The 19,575-nt window shown below is 39.7% G+C and overlaps 1 protein-coding gene across 3 annotated transcripts in view; it reads left to right on the top strand.

Moving 5' to 3' along the window:
- esrrga (estrogen-related receptor gamma a) overlaps positions 1-19,575 on the top strand; it is a 261,249-nt gene that overhangs the window by 67,254 nt on the left and 174,420 nt on the right. The window contains exon 1 of one of the 3 annotated variants that reach the window (XM_057851920.1): positions 3,196-3,449. The exons of 1 other annotated variant lie outside the window; for it this stretch is intronic. In XM_057851920.1, the coding sequence (XP_057707903.1) occupies positions 3,433-3,449 (17 nt within the window). In that variant the 5' untranslated portion in view covers positions 3,196-3,432. Of the gene's footprint in view, positions 1-3,195; positions 3,484-19,575 lie in introns of those variants that run through there. One more of the 3 variants, XM_057851940.1, reaches the window with a different exon arrangement.

Genomic DNA, 19,575 nt, shown 5'->3' with positions numbered 1-19,575 from the left:
CGCTCTTCCCGCTTGTATCCCGAGCGTCAGCCATTCTCAACTTTCCACGCATATATTTTTTTTAATCCTCTGTTAACCGTCGAATGGATGGTGTGCTCGTCGACGCATTTACGTCATCGATGACGTCGACTAAGTCGACTAGTCGGGACAGCTCTACTAACTACCATAACTTCATTTTATATAGCACTTTCCCCAATAGTCATATTGTATGTGAGACGCATATTATTCCAACTGGTCACTAGTCAATTATAAGGTGCATATTAGAGCTGTCCCGACTAGTCGACGTCGTTGATGACGTAAATCTGTCGACGAGCACAACATCCCGTCGACGGTTAATGAAGGGTTTTAAAAAATATATGCGTGGAAAGTTCAGAATGTCGGATGCAAGCAGGAAAGCGGCACAAAGCCAAAAAAGCGCACCAGTGTCCAAAACATTGAGTTATTTCAAAGAAGGAGGGTACACTGCTGTGTCCCGTCTCTTCAATGCCAAGCTTAGCTGCACGTCGGCCGTGAATGAACACCTGAAGTGCTGTCACCCAGTTGTAATTTTCGAAGACGACAGGGGTAAGTCCATCTAACTGACTAACGACATGTTTTATTGAAGTTGCTAAGCCTGACATGATATGCAATGAGTCTATTTAGCGCACGCTAAATAAAAATGGGGTGCGATAATTTTCATGGCTGCGTTTTATCGCTGCGCGCGTGCGTGCATGCGTTTGTGCGTGCGTGCTGATAGCATATGAGACTCCAGTTCCGATCTCTCATCAACACGCTGAAAAATTAAAGTTGAGACATACAAAATAAGAAAACACATCTATATTAAACACTTTAAACTACTTTACCCTGCTATATCACGTTGGAAGTCTTCTCCAAAACTATAATAATGTATATTATCTATAATCTACACCACACGCACTGACAAAAAGTGCTTTTTATTTGCATAGTGTAAAGCTTAAGTTAGCTGTTTAGCGAACGTACTTCCGGTGAACATTTTAAAATAAAAGCATGTCATGTTCGTCATATAAATAACGATTTCTGGAGTTAATCCCACCTACTTCAGAATTGAGATTCTACACTAGGAATAGCTTTAAAATACACCCTTTATGAAAAATCTGATTGGCAATGAATAATTACTATTACGATTATATATAGTACTATTAGAGGTGGGAATTTTTGGGCACCTAACGATTCGATTATAAATCGATTATTGATGACACCCACAAACCCCCCAAGTTATTAGCTGCTTTCAATGTTTTTTACATTAGTTACAAAAATTGTACAAAAAGCTTCTCAGGCTTAAATAAACGACTATTTCAGTATCAAGTTAATAGTTCAAAACAGTAAATAAAATATTCAAGTCCCCATTCTGTATCAGCAGCTTTAAACTACATTTAATTAATGTTGCGAATCAACCGTTAAAGTTGTTTAAATTGCTCCCATTATTCCATAATTTCCCTTCTGTCTACTTTTTTATTTCATGTGAAAGTTTTAAAACTGTATTAAAGATAGTTTCAAGTTAAGATTTTGCCGATGTAGGAGTATTTTAGATAAAAAGTTAATAAAATTCGCTACAACACAGCCTTCTAGAGAAGTCTCCTGTTTTAAGATGGCGGCTGTTTACCAACGCCGTCAAGTCTGTCATTTTGCATCTAGTTTCAATACATGTGCTGCTAACGCCATTGAGTCTGTCATTTTGTAACTAGTTCTGTATACATATGATATCTATTATCTACCGGAACATGATATGGAGGTAGCTTGTAGCGGCTGTCGCCAGCAGTCAGGTATTATTGTTTTTTTATCTAGCGGCATGAGTTGAGCCAGAGCCGTGAGTTGAGCATTGTCATTAGATGGATAATGACAAGCATGATGTTTACTCTCGGGACGCAATGCGGTCCGTTCCTCATTGCATCCCGAAGATTGCGCTGACTGTGTTTTAGTTCCGCTTTACCTGACATATTTCAATAATTGGAATTTGGATGTTTGTGAATCGTTCTCGAATCTTCCACGGCCGAATCGCGAATAATCTAAGAATCGGAAATTTCGTACACCTCTAAGTACTATTAGGGCTAGGTATTTTTTTTTAAGAATTATTTTAAATCATGTTGGAAAGGCGAAGTCAGTGTTCTGAATCTGTTTACATTCCATTCTTTTGCACTAGTAAATGCTATCCGCATTTGAACTCATTGTTTATTTGTGATTTATTATTGTTATTTACGTGTTTATTTGTACTTTAATAAAGAATTCAAGTGTTCCAAAATGTTTTTGTGAATTGATAAGCGTCAACAAAAATTTCATTTCTAAATTAGTAAAAAAAAAAAAAAAATATACAAAAAATTATTAGATTAGACGACTAATCGTAAAAAGTAGTCGGCTGACTAATCGGGAGAAAATTAGTCATTTGGGACAGCCCTAGTGCATATAGGGATAGTTATCGACACGGAATGAATTTAACATGCATGCTTTTGAAAATGGTAAATGGAGTAACACTTGTTAGCGTCTTTCCACCTTCAAAGCACTCAAAGCGCTTTGATATTATATCCTCCTTTACCGAATGACGATGCAGCATCAGGAGCAACTTGTGATGCAGTATCTTGCTAAATGTTATCTCGGCGAGGTCAACAGAGTGGGGAATTAAACCCACAGCCTCTGAGTTGGGGTAACAACTACGCTAGTCATGAGCCATGCCACACCTATAAAATTGATAATAAATTACTATTACAAAAAAAAGTTATGATTCAAACCTCAGAACTGTGAGTCAGACCCGCTGTTCCTTACGTAAACAAACTCCTCAGTGTGGCACTTAAAGCAAACACTAAGCTCTAATTGTGATGTTTTCAACTTCTTTTTCCCTTTTAGCTGCTCTTTTAGAAGTTTCACTCTTTGATACCTTATCTGGTTCTGTCATCAAGTTGCAGAGGTAAAGAGTTGGAAAATATATTTTCTCTTAATTGACCAAGCCGTCCCATCGTCTCTTCTTTCCATTTCAATCTGTGGCTAATTTCCAACCTCCCCCTTGCTCCATTCTCCTCCCACTCGTATTTGGAAGTCCGACAATAATTTGAGCAAGAGAGAGGTGTGCCCCTCCCTCGCGCCCTCCCTCGCTTACCCACCCCACTTTCCGCCACCTTCTAATCCCTTAAAAGCACTTATGAGATTGGCGCTGCCCGCTTGCCTCTGCCTGCTCGTCTGCCCGCCGGTTGCCACGGCAGCTGATTGGAGGACGGGAGGCTCCTAATTGGATCATGAGGGTGTGATGCAGGCGACAGCAGCCACATTATGGGGAGCTGACTTTGTGCGGCGTAACCCTGCCAGGATGACCCTCGCCTTTGGTGTGTGTGTGCGTAGACTGACCTCAATGTGACTAAGAGCCTCCACTCATCAAGGCCTGCTTGGCTAAGGCTGCAGTGAGTGAGAGGATGGCTTGATGAAGAGATGATAGGAGAGTGGAAGTAAGTTATGGCAAGCGAAGAAAATGTGACCAAGGTAAAACGGTGTTTACTTTTCAAATGCTTATTCGCCTTCTCATAGTGAGGGCTAAGCTAGTTTTGATAATGTGGTGGAGTGAGTTTATCTCCCTGAACTTTGTGCCTGTGTTTGTGTGTTTTGGTGACTTTGGTGCAAAAAGAAACAGTGTTGTCCATGATGATGTCAATTGATAGCTACGCTGCTCTTTGCGGGATTATAATGAGTGAGACGCTTACATGTTTCCCCAGTGCTGATATTTATACAATACAATACAGTATACATAATCGATACAATAATTTTCAGACTATACACTGCTAGTTTTTACCTCCACTTTGAAAACTGCGGCTTGTCAATTACGGCTAACTTATGGATGGATGCTTAAAGGATAACGAATTGCAAATTTGTTGGTTTAAATATCCCATATTACAACCTGGGCACTTGTGGCTTATAGTCCAGTGTGGCCTATACAATAACAAATAATTTTCTTGCATTTTTCCCTCACCTTGTAGTCCAGAAATTCCGGTAATTCTAAGCGATATTTTCTTTATACAGTAAAACTTAAACGTCATTCTACAAACGCAGTAAAATGTCTCCTAAATTAGTGATGTGCTGGATCTGATCATGTGATCGGAAGTCAGCAGAGGTGGGTAGTAGCGTGCTACATGTACTCCGTTACATTTATTTTAGGTCTGTCAAACGATTAAATTTTTTAATCGTGTTAATCACAGCTTAAAAATTATTAATCGTAATTAAATGTAATTCAAACCATCTCTAAAATATGCCATATTTTTCTGTAAATTATTGTTGGAAGGGAAAGATAAGACACAAGACGGATATATACATTCAACATACGGTACATAAGTACTGTATTTGTTTATTATAACAATAAATCCACAAGATGACATTAACATTATTGACATTCTTTCTGTTAAAGGGATCCACGGATAGAAAGACTATTAGTTCTTAAAACATAAATGTTAGTACAAGTTATTGTAATTTTATATTAAAACTAGGCCTGTCAACAATAATGCGTTAACAACCATGATTTATCTGGAAATATTAACGCATTAAAAAAAAATTACACAATTTACCGTTCACACTAAGTTTGGCCATAACTGCCTCCCGTAGTCCCACACGGTGATGTTTACATTCTCCGCGCGGCAATGCGGGACAAAATGCAGCCAGCCACGATGAGTGAGGATGATGACCAAGGACTTTTTAAAAGCTCCCTAATGGAAATCTGGATAAAACAAAAGTCGTGTGCACATACTGCTGTGATGAACTGTCCTTCCATCGAAGCACAACCAGCCTAAAGTACCACCTTCGGGCACAACCAGCCTAAAGTACCACCTTCGGGCAAAGCATATCTTCGCTAGTGTCGGCAATGACGCTAACACCGCAAAAACAAGCCGCAGTCATCAAGCTACACTGGCAGAGTGCGGACTCGGACTTGTCAACTAAAGGACAACAAGTAGGTTGACTACTGCTATCGCTAGATGGGTAGCCAGAGACTGTAGACCCATTAACTTAGTCGAAGACAAGGGCTTTGAAAATCTCATCCAGATAGCATCGGGCTACCCAACATACAGAACACCTTCACGGGCAACTATTTCCACAAAAATTCATGAAGTTTTTGAAAATGAAAAAGCAACGAAGGTGGAGCAACTAGCCAGATTTTCGTTTGTTGCACTGACAGGAGACCACTGAACAAAAAAAGGGTATGACTGGCTAACTTAAGCAGTGTTTCTAAACACCTTTACACACATTTTAGTGTAATGATTTTCAGTTAAGTGTGTGAAAATTGACAATTTTTTTTTTTTTTTTTTTAAATCTCACAGCTTTCAGGCCATTTAGTGTAAAACTGCAAATGCTTCATTTGTGTGAAATGTTTAATTTAACAGACAAGTTGTTTACACAATTTTTTGAAACACTAGCTATCGTTACTGTATTGTGCTTGTCTGCTCTTTAAGTTGGCAGTTAATTTTGGGCAATATGCCAAACGGTACTTGTTAGTCTGAGGCACTTTAATCTGTTAAACTCTTTTCTGTATAATACTGACAATTTATTTAATTTTATACGAGCTGAGTTGTTAAATACAATTTTAAAACTATTTGGTTAAGTATTAATTAATTCATACATCATACATTTCATCTGAATTTTTTTTAAAGTCAATTATAGTATTTTCCTAGATTTTTTTTTCCTGAAGAGCAACTTTATTCATCCCAAGGGAAATGTGATTAATCATGATTAATCACACAGTTGACATATGATTAACTAGATTAAATTTTTTAATCATTTGACAGCACTAATTAAAACCCCTCTTAATGTTTTCATTTTAATAAAATTTGTAAAATTTTCAATCAAAATAAAAAACTGGTAGCTCGCCATTGTCGACGTCGCCGAGCGGTGACGTCACATGGGTTACCTGCCGTTCTTCCATATTGTCTAACTACGTAAGGTAGTGATTGAAATACACCATAAGGTGTCAATGGCGAGTTTTAAATGACTTAGAAAATCACGCCAATGAGTGTGTTTTGTCTCTCCGCTGACGCTGTAGCGCCCCAATTTTTTTTTATTTTTATTTTTTTTATATTTTTAGACTGGTCCTATTGTGATTCACGTTCATTTGAGCGTTGGCTTCACAATGTACGAGACCTCTGATAGTTTGTATATTGTGACTAAATCTTGCCATCCAGTGTATTTGTTGACCTAAACGAAATGTTTGAATAGAGTTTGACCAAAGTCTGAGTAAGTTTTATGTGTATTTTGCATAGCTATTTTGAGTAGGAATGCCAGTTCTCTGCATTTTTGTTTAACTGTGTGAGAATAGGGCCTCATTAATACAGATTGAAGCGCTTTTTTTTTTTTTTTTTTTTTCAGATAGGAATATTATTTTTGTTGTGCTTTCACTAAATGATACTTATGTTTGTTGTAAAGGAGTTGCCGAAGCATATGCCAATAAACAGGGCGGTCCAATGAACGCCTGTGTCCACTCGCCTTTCTCTGCCTCTTAGCTTTCAATGTGCAAAAAGCGGCGTCATTGTAATCTGTTTGAGGCAATGCATGAGCGGGTCATTCCGCGCATGTGTTAAATGCGTCAAATATTTTAACGTGATTAATTCAAAAAAATTAATTACTGCCCGTTAACGCGATAAATTTGACAGCACTAATTTATTTGAGTAACTTTCTGAGAAAAATTTACCTCTAAGAGAAGTTTTACTAAGCCATACATTTTGCTTTTACTTGAGTAGATTCGTGTGGAAAAAAACACGCTACTCCTACTCCGCTACTTTGGGCTGCACTGGGCTACATTTTTCCTCTTTATTCTTCATATTAGATTTCTTTTTTTTTTTTTTTTTTTGCCAGCGATGCCAAGAAGAGCTCTACCAATTTCACTAATGAGACTTCGCAACAATAATCACATGACTCCATTATACCAATCAGACATAACCTTGCCTTTCTATGATCACGCCAGCCTGTTCAATCACATGCCGTCTTTAAAGCTCCGTAAAAAATGACGTATTTGAAATAGAGCGCTGCCCTCAACATGACCTTAAAGTGCAGATTTGAACCTCTCTCACAGTCTTTATTTGGAACTGCTTGACCACAGAAAACCGGATATATGATCCTTTTGTTACCATGAAGGAACTATTCACTATTCAAACTAGGAACTGTTTTCTCCACTAGAGGGCACTCATGCTCTTTGGATGAATAATGCTTCATTTCTGTCATTTTTTTCTCTCGCCAGAATTCAAGGATTTTTTTTTTTTTTTTTTTGTATTTATTTGGCTTAATGTGGATATGTACTGTGTTATTGTACGGTATCATTGTAACAACAGTTCATATAGATAACTTTATGCTGAGAAAAAAAAAATCAAACAAATTTGTAAGCAGTTACTCACAATGTTACTCATTACTTGAGTATTCTTTTCACCAAATACTTTTTTACTTTTACTTGAGTACATTTTTTGAATGACTACTTTCACTTTTACTTAAGTAATATTACTTTGAAGTAACACTACGCTTACTTGAGTACAATTTTTGGTTACTCTACCCAACTCTGGAAATCGGGCCCAATCACATAATTTGCATAGGATCGGAATCGGGGGTCGGGTTTTTAACATTTATTTATTCATATTTTTAAATATTAACTCGCTGGCTGCCATTGACGGCGATAGATGTCCAATCCATTTTGACTGAGTGGATTGGCAGCTATCAAAGGATCATTGTCAGTCCGCCCAGTCAAATTGTATTGGACGTTTGTCACCATAACTGACAGTGAAACATGATCACTCAATGCCAGCCTTCCCAGTTGAAATGGATTGGATGTTTATAATTGTTAATGGGTGAGGATGAATTAAGGGCTATGAGCAACAAAATAGTCCAGAGTTATAAGGATATTGCAAACAAATACAAATACAGTACTTTTCATACTATATATTTACATTACTGAAGCAAACTTAGCAGAACAAAGTGAAATGTCCAGTGAGGAAATCACAACTAAGCTTAATTTATCACATTGGCTGACCAACTTTGTTCCATGTAATTTGTTTGCAACCTTGTTTTGTGCTGCACAACTGATTGGCAAAAAATAGACATTAAAAAATAAATTAAAAATTGCTTTTTTAAAAAGCCTTTTATATGGCTTTAATGTTGAGATAGCTTTGTTCACTTGGACTCACGTGCAAAAATGTGATTGGGACATACTAATCTAAACATGGGGAGATTTTTTTTTTCCGTGCATGATACATTTTGCACTACGTTCTGAGGTTCCAGAGTAAAATCTCCATTATGCGTGTTTGTGTGGAGTTTACAAGTTCTGTTTTGCATGGGTTTTGGCCTAGATTTTTCAAACTTCCAGATGCCATAATGTATGCAGCATAGTACACCATTATTCTGCCTCCAGCAGAAAGCTAGTTTGCTTATGGCTTATAAAGTAATGTTGATGACAGGAAATTTATCGTGCCTGGAAAAAAAATTGTTCAGTTTATGTACAGTGATACAGTGAGGAAAATAAGTATTAATTTAAGTATTAAATTGTTGCGGCAAAGTTGGAAAAGTCAATGCGGCCCAAAGTGCGACCAGGAAACGGAAGTGGAGTGAAGCGTTTTTATTGAACAACGGCTATGGCTGTGGCTGTGGCTGTGAGGGCTTGGAGGGTGGGTGTCCTGATGGCAAAAAACAAGATTAGTCAAGAGTTCAATGAACGATCGTCAAAAACTACAAGCGTAGTTGGCCGATGTACCAATGGTGACTGGCGGAATCATCTGGCACCTGCTTGCTGCCCAGGCCGTGCCTTATAAGCACTCCCAGGTCTGCCACACCCATCCTGCCAAGGTTGAACTCATGCCACACAAAAACAGGAAGTGTAACAACAATAAAAGCCAGTAGAGGGGAGTGTGGGCTAGGACCACCACATTAAATAAGTAACACCCTACGATTTAGAGAGTTCTCCCACTTAGAAATGATGGGCGGGTTTGAAATTTTTATGATAGGTGCTTGTCCATTCGAAAGGAAAAAAATCCAGAAATCACAGTGAATGATTCTTTTAACAATTTATTTGTATTATACTGCTGCAATAAGTATTTGAACACCTGTCTATCAGCTAGAATTGTGAAACACAAAGACCTTTTAGTCGCCTTTAAAAAGTCCAACAAATAAGTGGAGTGGAGGTAGAGTGGAGTCTGACTTTTTGACCTGTTTGAGGCGGTCAGCTGCATATAAACACCTGTCCACCCCATACAATTAGGAAGACTCCAATTACTAATATGGTCAAGACCAAAGAGCTGTTTAAAGACAGAACTGCAGACGTCTTCAAGGCTGGAAAGGGTTGCGGTGCAATTGCCAAGCAGCTTGGTGATATAAGATCCACCTTTGGCGCAATTATTAGAAAATGTAATAAGCTACGCGCGGCTGTGGCCCAGTTGGTAGCTGGAGTTGTCCTTGGACCGAATGGTCAGCTGTTCAATTCCTGGCCACGACTGCCCACTGTCGAAGTGCCCTTGAACAAGGCACTGAACCCTAATTTGCCCCCAATGGCTTGGCAGCGCCTTGCATGGCAGCAGCACCATTGGTGTGTGAATGTGTGCGTGAAAGGGTAAATGTGTGCTAATGTAAAGCACTTTGGGCATAGCCATTTACCATTTAAACATGACTGTCAATCTCCCTCGGACTGGGGCTCCATGCAAGATCTACTTCGTAGGGTCTCAGAGTGATCCTATGACTGGTGAGGAATCAGCCAAGAACTACACAGGAGGAGGTGGTCAATGAACTGAAAGGAGCCGGGGTTACAGTTGGTAATACACTAAGACGTCATGGTTTAAAATCATGCATGGAAAGGAAGGTTCCCCTGCTTAAACCAGCACATGTCCTGGCCCGTTTTATGTTTGCCAATGACTAATTTGATTATCCAGAGGAGTAATGGGAGAAAGTCATGTGGTCATATGAGATTAAAACGGAATTTTTTGGTCTTAATTTTACTCATAGTCTTTGAAGGAAGAAGAATGATGAGTACCATCCCAAGAACACTATACTTACGGTGAAGCATGGGGTGGTAGCATCATGCTTTGGGGGTGTTTTTCTGCATATAGGACTAGACGACTGCACTGTATTAAGGAATGGATGATCAAGGACATGTATTGTGAGATTTTGGGGAACAACCTCCTTCCCTCAGTCAGAGCATTGAAGATGGGTCGTGGCTGGGTCTTCCAACATGACAATGACCTGAAGCACACAGCCAGAATTACCAAGGAGCGGCTTCGTAAAAAGCATATCAAGATTCCAGAGGGGCCTAGCCTGTCTCCAGAACTAAACCCAATAGAAAATCTTTGGAGGAAGCTCAAACTCTGTGTTTGTCAGTGACAGCCCAGAGACCTGTTTGATCAAGAGAAGATCTGTGTGGAGCAGTGGTGCAAAATCCCCGCTGTTGTGTGTGCAAAACTGGTGAAAAGTTACAGGAAACATTTGACCTCTGTAATTGTAATCAAAGGCTAATGTTCCAAATAATTACATTGATTTTCTCAGGTGTTCAAATACTTATTTTCCTCACTGTATACAGTATACTGATCGTGACAAGCCAATTTTTATTTTGTTTATTTGTGTTTTAATCCAAATGCAGAACAGTACCATCTCCATAATTTCTGAGCTGGTGAACTGTGGCTTCTATCAATTTTGCTGTGTTGGACTTTCATGTTGTGAGAAAAAAAAGTGTGAATTTGTCAGTCTGTCAAAGTATATGTGGAATAAGCGCGTACATACTCAATTTGTTTTTGTAGGAGTTAGTTTGTCTAAGCGTGTGTGTGCGTGTCTGAGAGTGTGAGATGCAGTGGTACAACAGGGGCGCCTGATCCCTCCACCTTTTAAGAACATCAGAGGGTGTGAAAAGCACTGATTGCCCTAACCACTCTCATTGGGACTCAAACCCCTGGCTTAGTTGTGCATGAGCGACTTTGGAGAGACAAGGCAGGGAAAGAGGGAGACATTTGTGGGTGTGTGTGTTCAAGAGAGACTAAAGATGGAGAAGTAACAAGGAGTTGCAACAAGAGAGGCAGATAGTTTGGAAGAGGAAATTAAGATTAGTGACTGGTAGGATGAGTAAACAAGCTTGTTTGTTACTAGAGGATCGTGTTATGGGAGTGAGTGGGAACGAGAGCAGATTCACAATCATGCATGAGACTGAAATTATAAACTTCAGTGTCATATTGGGGCATATTTCTGTTTTAATCCATTTTAAATTTCATTAATTTTGTTTTAATCATAACTGATTATTAAATATTTAATAAATACAATTATGATCACTAATGAAAAATATATACAATTATCATTGAGCCCTGCCGTCCACATAAGTGGCCATCATACTTGTGCTTATCTAAGCCACACTTGCATAGAAAATTTTAATATGGTGGCCTAAAAAACAGGCCCATCAGGGTGGAGGTTAGGTGTTGGGTAACATTGTGAGGGTCTATGAGAGGGTGCTTGACACATAGTGTGTAAACACTGGAGACTGAGATGTAGTGCTCACAAATTGGTGCAAATGCACGTACTGTAGATGCTATTGACCACGTAAAACACAAAAATGAGGGCAATATACAATGCTGGCCAAAAGTATTGGCACCCCTGCAATTCTTTCAGATAATGCTTAATTTCTCACAGAAAATGATTGCAATTAGAAATGTTATGGTAGTAATATCTTCATTTATTTTGCTTGCAATGAAAAAAAAAACACAAAAGAGAATGGAAAAAATTTAAATCATTACCATTTTACACAAAACTCCAAAAACGGCCCAGACAAAAGTATTGGCACCCTTTGAAAAATCATGTGATGCTTCTCTAATTTGTGTAATTAACATCACCTGCTACTTACCTGTGGTACATTGCAGGTGGTGGCAATAACTAAATCACACTTGCAACCAGTTAAAATGGATTAAAGTTGACTCAACCTCTGTCCTGTGTCCTTGTGTGTACAACATTGAGCATTGAGAAAAGAAAGAGCAAAAACTGTCTGAGTACTTGAGAAGAAAAATTGTGAGAAAGCATGGGCAATCTCAAGGCTACAAGTCCATCTCCAAAGAACTGAATGTTCCTGTGTCTACCGTGCGCAGTGTCATCAATAAGTGTAAAGCCCATGTCACTGTGACTGTTGTCCCTAGGTGTAGATGGAAAAGAAAAATTGACAAGAGATTTCAACAAAACATTGTGCGGATGGTGGATAAAAAACCTTGACTAACATCCAAACAAGTTAAAGCTGTCCTGCTGTCCGAGGGTACAACAGTGTCAACTCGTATTATCTGTCGGTGTCTGAATGAAAAGCGACTCTATAGTGGGATACTCAGGAAGACCCCCCTTTTGACCCAGAGACATTAAAAAGCCAGGCTGTAGTTTGCCAAAACTTACCCGACGAAGCCAAAAATGTTTTGGATGAATGTTCTCTGGTCAGATGAGACAAAAGTAGAGCTTTTTGGGAAAAGACATCATCATATAGTTTATAGGGGGGAAAAACGAGGCCTTCAAAGAAAAGAACACGGTGCCCACAGTCAAACATGGCGGAGGTTCCCTGATGTTTTAGGGTTGCTTTGCTACCTCAGGCACTGGACTGCTTGACCGTGTGCATGGCATTATAAAGTCTGAAGACTACCAACAAATTTTGCAGCATAATGTAGGGCCCAGTGTGAGAAAGCTGGGTCTCCCTCAGAGGTCATAGGTCTTCCAGCAGGACAATGACCCAAAACACACTTCAAAAAGCATTAGAAAATGGTTTGAGAGAAAGCACTGGAGACTTCTAAAATGGCCAGCAATAAGTCCAGATCTCAATCCCATAGAACACCTGTGGAGAGATCTGAAAATGGCAGTTTGGAGAAGTTACCCTTCATATCTCAGAGACCTGGAGTTTTTGGTCAAAGAAGAATGGTCTAAAATTCCATCAGAGCATTGTAAGAAACTCATTGAGGAATACGGGAAGCGGTTGTACCCAGTTATTTTGTCTAAAGGTTGTGCTAGCAAGTATTAGGCTGAGCGTGCCAATACTTTTGTCCGGCCCATTTTTGGAGTTTTGTGTAAAATCATGTTTTTTTCCCCATTGTCTTTAATGTTTTTTCATCTTGCAAGCAAAATAAATGAAGATATTACTACCAAAGCATTTGTGACTGCAATCATTTTCTGGGAGAAATTGAGCACTATCTGACAGAATCGCAGGGGTGTCAATTTTGGCCAGCAAGAAAATATGACCAATAGTCAATATGGTTGATGCATACTTTAAAGTGGATTCAAAGACTTCTTTGGTATATTTATGTTCTCTTAACAGGGGTCGACAATAAGGGACATTAGCTGGGCCACCGGACTATTTATTTTGTTGATTCCTGTCTAATTTCTTCTTTTACCGCTTTTATTTTACAACCACTGACTTGCATTTGACTTTTTGACATTGTCAAGAGTTGTTTTTAATATGTGTACTATTTGAGTATATGAGTGAGGGTACGTAACAGAATATGCATGTGCGCCTTGTTATGGATTGCCACGTTGTGGACTTGACAGGATCATAATTACGAGCAGTGATGAAATCTACCAAGTGGTTTGTCCCTGCGTGGCGTGTACGTGAGTGTGTGCCGTATTTGTCATCCGTGGCAGCACGCTCCCTGTTAGCGCAGAGGAACCATGATCACACCTCCATCTTCCACTAATAGGATCGCGACAGACAACCAGGGAGAAAAGGATGAAGAACGATGAGATAGACAGACAGACAGACAGATAGACACTGTAGGTAGGAAAACAATTGGTGCTGGGGGTGAACATGGCACAAAGATGAGAGGAGTCACAAGAGAGGGTTGAGTGAGAGAAAGAGAGATGGGAGGCGCTCAATTTGCCATCACGGGTGCAACGGGGCAGAAAGTATCCAAGAAAGAGTATGTCCATGTGTATGTGCGCTTGAGAGACGTGGAGAGTGAGTGCTGGTGCCTTTGTGTGGGTGTGTGTCTAACAAGGGAGAAAAGACAACTCATTTGAATGTTGGATAGAGGGAAGCGTGACGTGCAGTGAGGGAAGAATGAGAAGAATGAATATGGATTACTTGGGATGAAGATTCTATTATTTCTGCCCGTTTCTCTGATCTCTTTGTCACATTTCAATCGGCCTTTTTGCGAGTGCATGTGTGTGAATATGTGACAGCACATGTCAAAGTTTTCAAATGACAAAACATCTAATAATCAACTTAAAGTAATTGTGTGGTAAAAATTAAAATGCCTTTTATGCACATACAAGGGGCTGTAGTTAATGGTTTTGGATGTCATGATGCTCAAATCTCATTCTGTAGTTAAAAACAAAAAAAAAACAGGAGCAGATTTTTTAGCTTGCTTTGTGCTTTATAGTAAAGCAAACAACAGATGCGCTGTCATCAGTGATTTTTTTTCTCTGTTATCATTGAGATCATATCTGAAAATTTGAAGATTTGCTGACACACTTGTATAGACCGTACAGTATTAACTCATTCACTGTCATTGATGGAAATGGATTTTAAATCAAAATTGCACTTGGAGGGGTCGTAGTGATCCATCCATCCTCTAGAGGTCACGGGGGTGCAGCTTAGGGAGGGAAAGCCAGACTTCCCTCTCCCGAGCAACTTCATCCAGGCTATCCGTGAGACGTAGTCTCCTCAGCGTGTCCTGAGTCAACCCCGGTAGAGACCATTCAATTCAAATGGATTGGGCTTCTCTAACAGTCAACAGCAGCCAATGAGAAAGTGACTAGACAAGTGTTATGATGACCAATGAACCCAAAAAAAAATTAATATCCAGTATTGAAATATAATGTACAATACAGTTCAATATGACTAAAGTGCCTGTAGGTTGATGTTAATAATAAAGCAAGATGAACTCAATGGACAAAAATAAGGACCAAACAAAAAATGCAAAAAAAAAAAAAAAATCTAATTTAGCCCCTTGAATATTGCTTATATTATTCGTTGCAATCTAAACTATATGAATGAACTATGATCTCCAAAAAACTAAAATGAAATTTTAAACTCATTTTATAACATCACCATTTAAAGTAAATGGCCTGGTTTTTCAAAATCTTGTATGAGCAGAGGTGGGTAGAGTCGGCCAAAATTTTACTCAAGTAAGAGTAAAAATAGTTATCCAAAAATTTACCGAAGTACAAGTAAAAAAGTTTTCGTTGAAAAGAATACTCAAGTAATGAGTAACATTGTGAGTAACTGCTTAAAATGTCTGATTATTGTTTTAAAAATGTATTTTTCTTTCTCAGCACAACTTCATCTTTATGACCTTATCTATTATAAATTCTGTACTGTTGCCCTGTGGTCCCCAACCTTTTTTGCACCACAAACCGATGTCACATGGGCCTTTTTTTCACGGACTGGCCATGTGTGGCAGAAAATTACAGTAAATATCAAATAACACGACGGGTCTAAAAACGAACATAACGTACAGGGAAAATGTAACTCACCATACGCTGAATCAACCTTTTTTAAACAGCGACCTTGTCCTAAAACTGAGGATAAATATCCTTGGTCGCAGGCCTAATGAGTTCTTTTCCAATCGTGAAAGGTTTACTGGCTCTCACTCATGGTCTCAGTGCATTCACTTTTGTTGCAGTGTTTGCCTACTTATAGCCACATATTACACAGAATGGACTTGGTTGTACGCTCCTCTTCTGGCTCAGCAGGTGGCCTTTTCCATGTAAAAAAAAAAGCTGTCCAAAGACGTTGCTACCCACAGCACACAGCCAACAGCAGCTAACGTTACTGTTTACATTGACTGACGATATAAGTGTGCAAACACCCCCATAATGGCGGCCAACCAATAGAGGATGACGTACACACCTCTACTCAGATTAGTCAAGCGGCACAGGCCAGATTGCGGTTGTTAACAAATTATTTATTATTTCTCTGCGGCCGGTAGCAAATGCTGAGTTGCTGAGCCGATTATAAAACCATATTATGCCAAAAATATGACACAAAAATCATCAAATTTAGACCAGAACACTGTGACCCACTACCCGTCCAACGAGCATGAATGCCCACTAGTGGAGAAAAAAACATTGTTACCTCTGAATGGTATAATGGAACTCGTGTTTATTGTTCCGACATCTCATTGGTGAACCAGGTAGCGCTACTGTCGGCATCGCTGTCAAAAATAAAGTCAATATGTCGAATAAAGAGGAAAAATGTAAAGATTATAGTGTAGGCCAAGGTAACGGAGTAAGAGTAGGGTTTCTTCTTCAAAAATCTACTCAAGTAAAAAGTGTTGTGTGGTAAAACTAAGAAGTACATTTTTCTCAAAAGGTTACTCAAGTAAATGTAACAGAGTGAATGTGACACGTTACGACCCTCCTCTGTGTATGGGCATATGTGGCAAAGACTCAAGGCTAAACTTTCCCTGAAATACACAGCTTGTCTCTCAGTTGGGATGTGTCACTTCCAGATATTTAATGGGTACCAATGTGCTACTTTTTTATTAGATAGAACTTTGGCGCCTTCTTGTGGCATCTTTTTGTTATTCCGAACCACTTTTTATGTTCATTGCGTTTAACATTTGATAGGGCAAGTGACTATGCTTGGTAATAAAAAAAAAAAAAGACATCTACATACATGGGCATCACATTTTGAGCCGTGTAGGCCACAATATTGTAAGACATTGTTTTAACAAATAAAATATAAAAAATAAATAAAATTTACTTTTGTTATACAAGTGTGGCCTACATGGCTCAAAATGTGACATCTACGTATATAGGTCTCAAATATAATTCAACTGTAATATCTAACTATATATTGTAAACGATCACGACAAAAGGAGGACAGGCAGGCAGGGGTATTGGCATTTGTGGCCTGCTTTTATTCAACAAAAAAACAAAAAGTATCAAAGCAACAGTCGAGAAAACACAAACCAAAAACTGGTGGGGGGAAAAAGCCGTGTAAGGGCCCAAATTCACCAGATGCATGATTGTTCCGGTTCTGGGCCGGCTCTGTGTGGACTGTGTGCCACTCAGTACGTCAAAAAATGGCAAATCATACTGGCTGCGCACAAACTCCGTCCCCTTGTGAGCTTTCGCGTGATCGCACGTGATAATGTGCCATAAAAAACAACGACAAACACACAGAGTCTGTACTCATCAGAGAAGCAGAGAGAGAGAGAGAGCACATATTTTCCTTGCATATTGGTATTTTAGTTGTGTCTGTCTCTTAATTCCAGATTGACGGCATCATGTTGAGATCAGGGCTCCGTGCAGGCCCGGAGTGACTAATCGGGAGCTTCTGGATGATTCCAGAAGGGCCGGCCGGCCAGATGGGCCGGTCCGCGTTTTATTAAAAAAAAAAAAAAAAATTACACTGTTATCATTTTTTGTTTGGTATTTATTTATGACAGTGTCACTGAGTATAACTTACATTCTGTTACCGCTGTCCCTGTGGGCGGTCTTAAAAAAAAAAAAAAACAGTATTATTTTTTTTTCCAGACTCATCCTCACGTGTGCAGACGAAAAATACAGCATGCAGCTCCGCCCCCTAATTGTAGTCTGTATTGAGCCAAATTAGCTGCTATCTAGTGACGGGATCTGTCGTTCACTTGAGTAAACGAATCCATTCCGGATCGTTCAGTAAAAAGATTCGTTCAAACGAATCGTTCAACGAATCGTTCGCCCCCCTCATCTCCCTCCCCGTCCAAATGAATCGTTCGGTTACTGAACGGGAAGTGACGTTGCCGAACGAATCACCAAAGACCGCTTCGCAGTATAACTGAACGGGAAGTGACATTGCTTGGTCCCTCCCTCTCTTGCACATTGACCACTCGTCGTAGTTTCAGTAATGAGTGACAGGCAATATCATTCTGCTTTCACAGACAGCCTCGTCTCCCTCCCTCCCGCTGCTGCAAAAGCGAGGGAGAACTTTCGCGTCGTCTGTCCTAGTTCTATGGGCTCAAAATCATAGGTCGTGCTTGCATTTCGATTTAGGACACGGTTAAACATTTTCCTTTTGTGGGAGGAGTGGGGGTTTGGGGTCGGGGGCGCACGGACTTTCTTTAGCATGTTCTCGATCACATATACAATGCTGCTGCTAGCCTGCTACCAGCCAACGCAGCATGCTTGCTGTCACGAAAATAAAAATAAATCGAAAGTTTAATTTCTAAATGGAACGACCAACACATCATATTTACCTCTCGCTCTGTTGTATTTTTGTTTTCATGCTCATCACTATTATTTTTAGTCACTGTTGTTAAAACTATAAGTGTAAATAGCTAGTTTTCGAATGTGCTGCTCTGAAATAAAGACAATACTGCATTTTGATATTTGACAGTTTAATTGCAAATCAGTATTAAGATGATCGTATTGAATTTTTGCACTGGTATTAATAAATAAAATAATCCGGTCAGCTCCCCTGTCGTCCCCGCATCTCATATCGTCAAATGCTGACGAGAAATGGTTGTTTGCTCTTTACGATGTCTCCTTTCTACCCTTATTAGTCTGTTAAGAAAAATGTAGACATATTGCGACATCCCGTGTCCGCGTGCGTTGTTTTGGGGCGCTTGAGTAGTGCATGATGGACGGATTGACATAATTTGTCAAACCAACCAACACCTGACACGGGGAAAAAAATAAAACACTCGGAAAAAAATGACATGTATATACAGTTTCATTGCAAATCAGTATTATGGTGATCGTATTGACGTTTTGCACTGGTATTAATAAATAAAATAATCCGGTCAGCTCCCCTGTCGTCCCCGCATCTCAGATCGTCAAATGCTGACGAGAAATAATTGTTTGCTCTTTACGATATCGCCTTTCTACTCTCATTAGTCTGTTAAGAAAAATGTAGACATATTGCGACATCTCCCGTGCCCATGTGCGTTGTTGTGGGGCGCTTGAGTATCACATGATGGACGGATTGACATAATTTGTCAAACCAACCAACACCTGACACGGGGAAAAAAAAAAAAAAACACTTGGGAAAAATGGACATGTATATACCGTTTCATTGCAAATCAGTATTATGGTGATCATACTATTCTTTTTTTCTGTGCACATATGAGGTAAATATCGCTGCCATGAAGCCTCCATTTCGTGACAGTTCTTTGCCCCCTTCATTGCTGTCACGCGACCGCAGCTCAGCTTTTGCTTGCCTCGTAGCTACCCGTGTTTTAAATTACTGTAAATTTGATAGTATGTCGTAATAGGTAGTCCCGAGTCTGTTGAGAAAAGTAGTACACTAAACCATGCTCGCTAGATTTGTGTGGTGTTTTTGTCTTTTTGAGCTGCATTTGATAGGCTCCACGTTAACAAATATGTGACAAAGTCCTTTCCTTTCATTTTTTGATTCGTTCACCGCATAGTCATTACTGGAAAGTCACGTTAGCAGCAAGCTAGGTCAGGAACCGGAGGACCGAGTCACTGAACGGGAAGTGACAAAACTCAGTCTTGCCCCCTTGCCTGCACGCTGGCTGCTTATTGGCCACACGTGGAAGTGAGTGACATACGCCCTGATTCTGTTTCCGGTCCCTCCCCTGCCCGCGATGAGGCTGGCGTCTGATTGGTCGTGTGCGATGTCAGAAGACGCTGCCGCTTGCTCAACGCCCTCCCACGCAGTGAACAAGCACCAACTTCATAGAA

The sequence above is a fragment of the Corythoichthys intestinalis genome, chromosome 1 (genome assembly GCF_030265065.1).
Source record: "Corythoichthys intestinalis isolate RoL2023-P3 chromosome 1, ASM3026506v1, whole genome shotgun sequence".
Lineage (NCBI taxonomy): Eukaryota > Metazoa > Chordata > Actinopteri > Syngnathiformes > Syngnathidae > Corythoichthys > Corythoichthys intestinalis.
The sequence above is the reverse complement of the archived record's forward strand: the minus strand, read 5'-3'. Positions and strand labels throughout refer to the sequence as shown.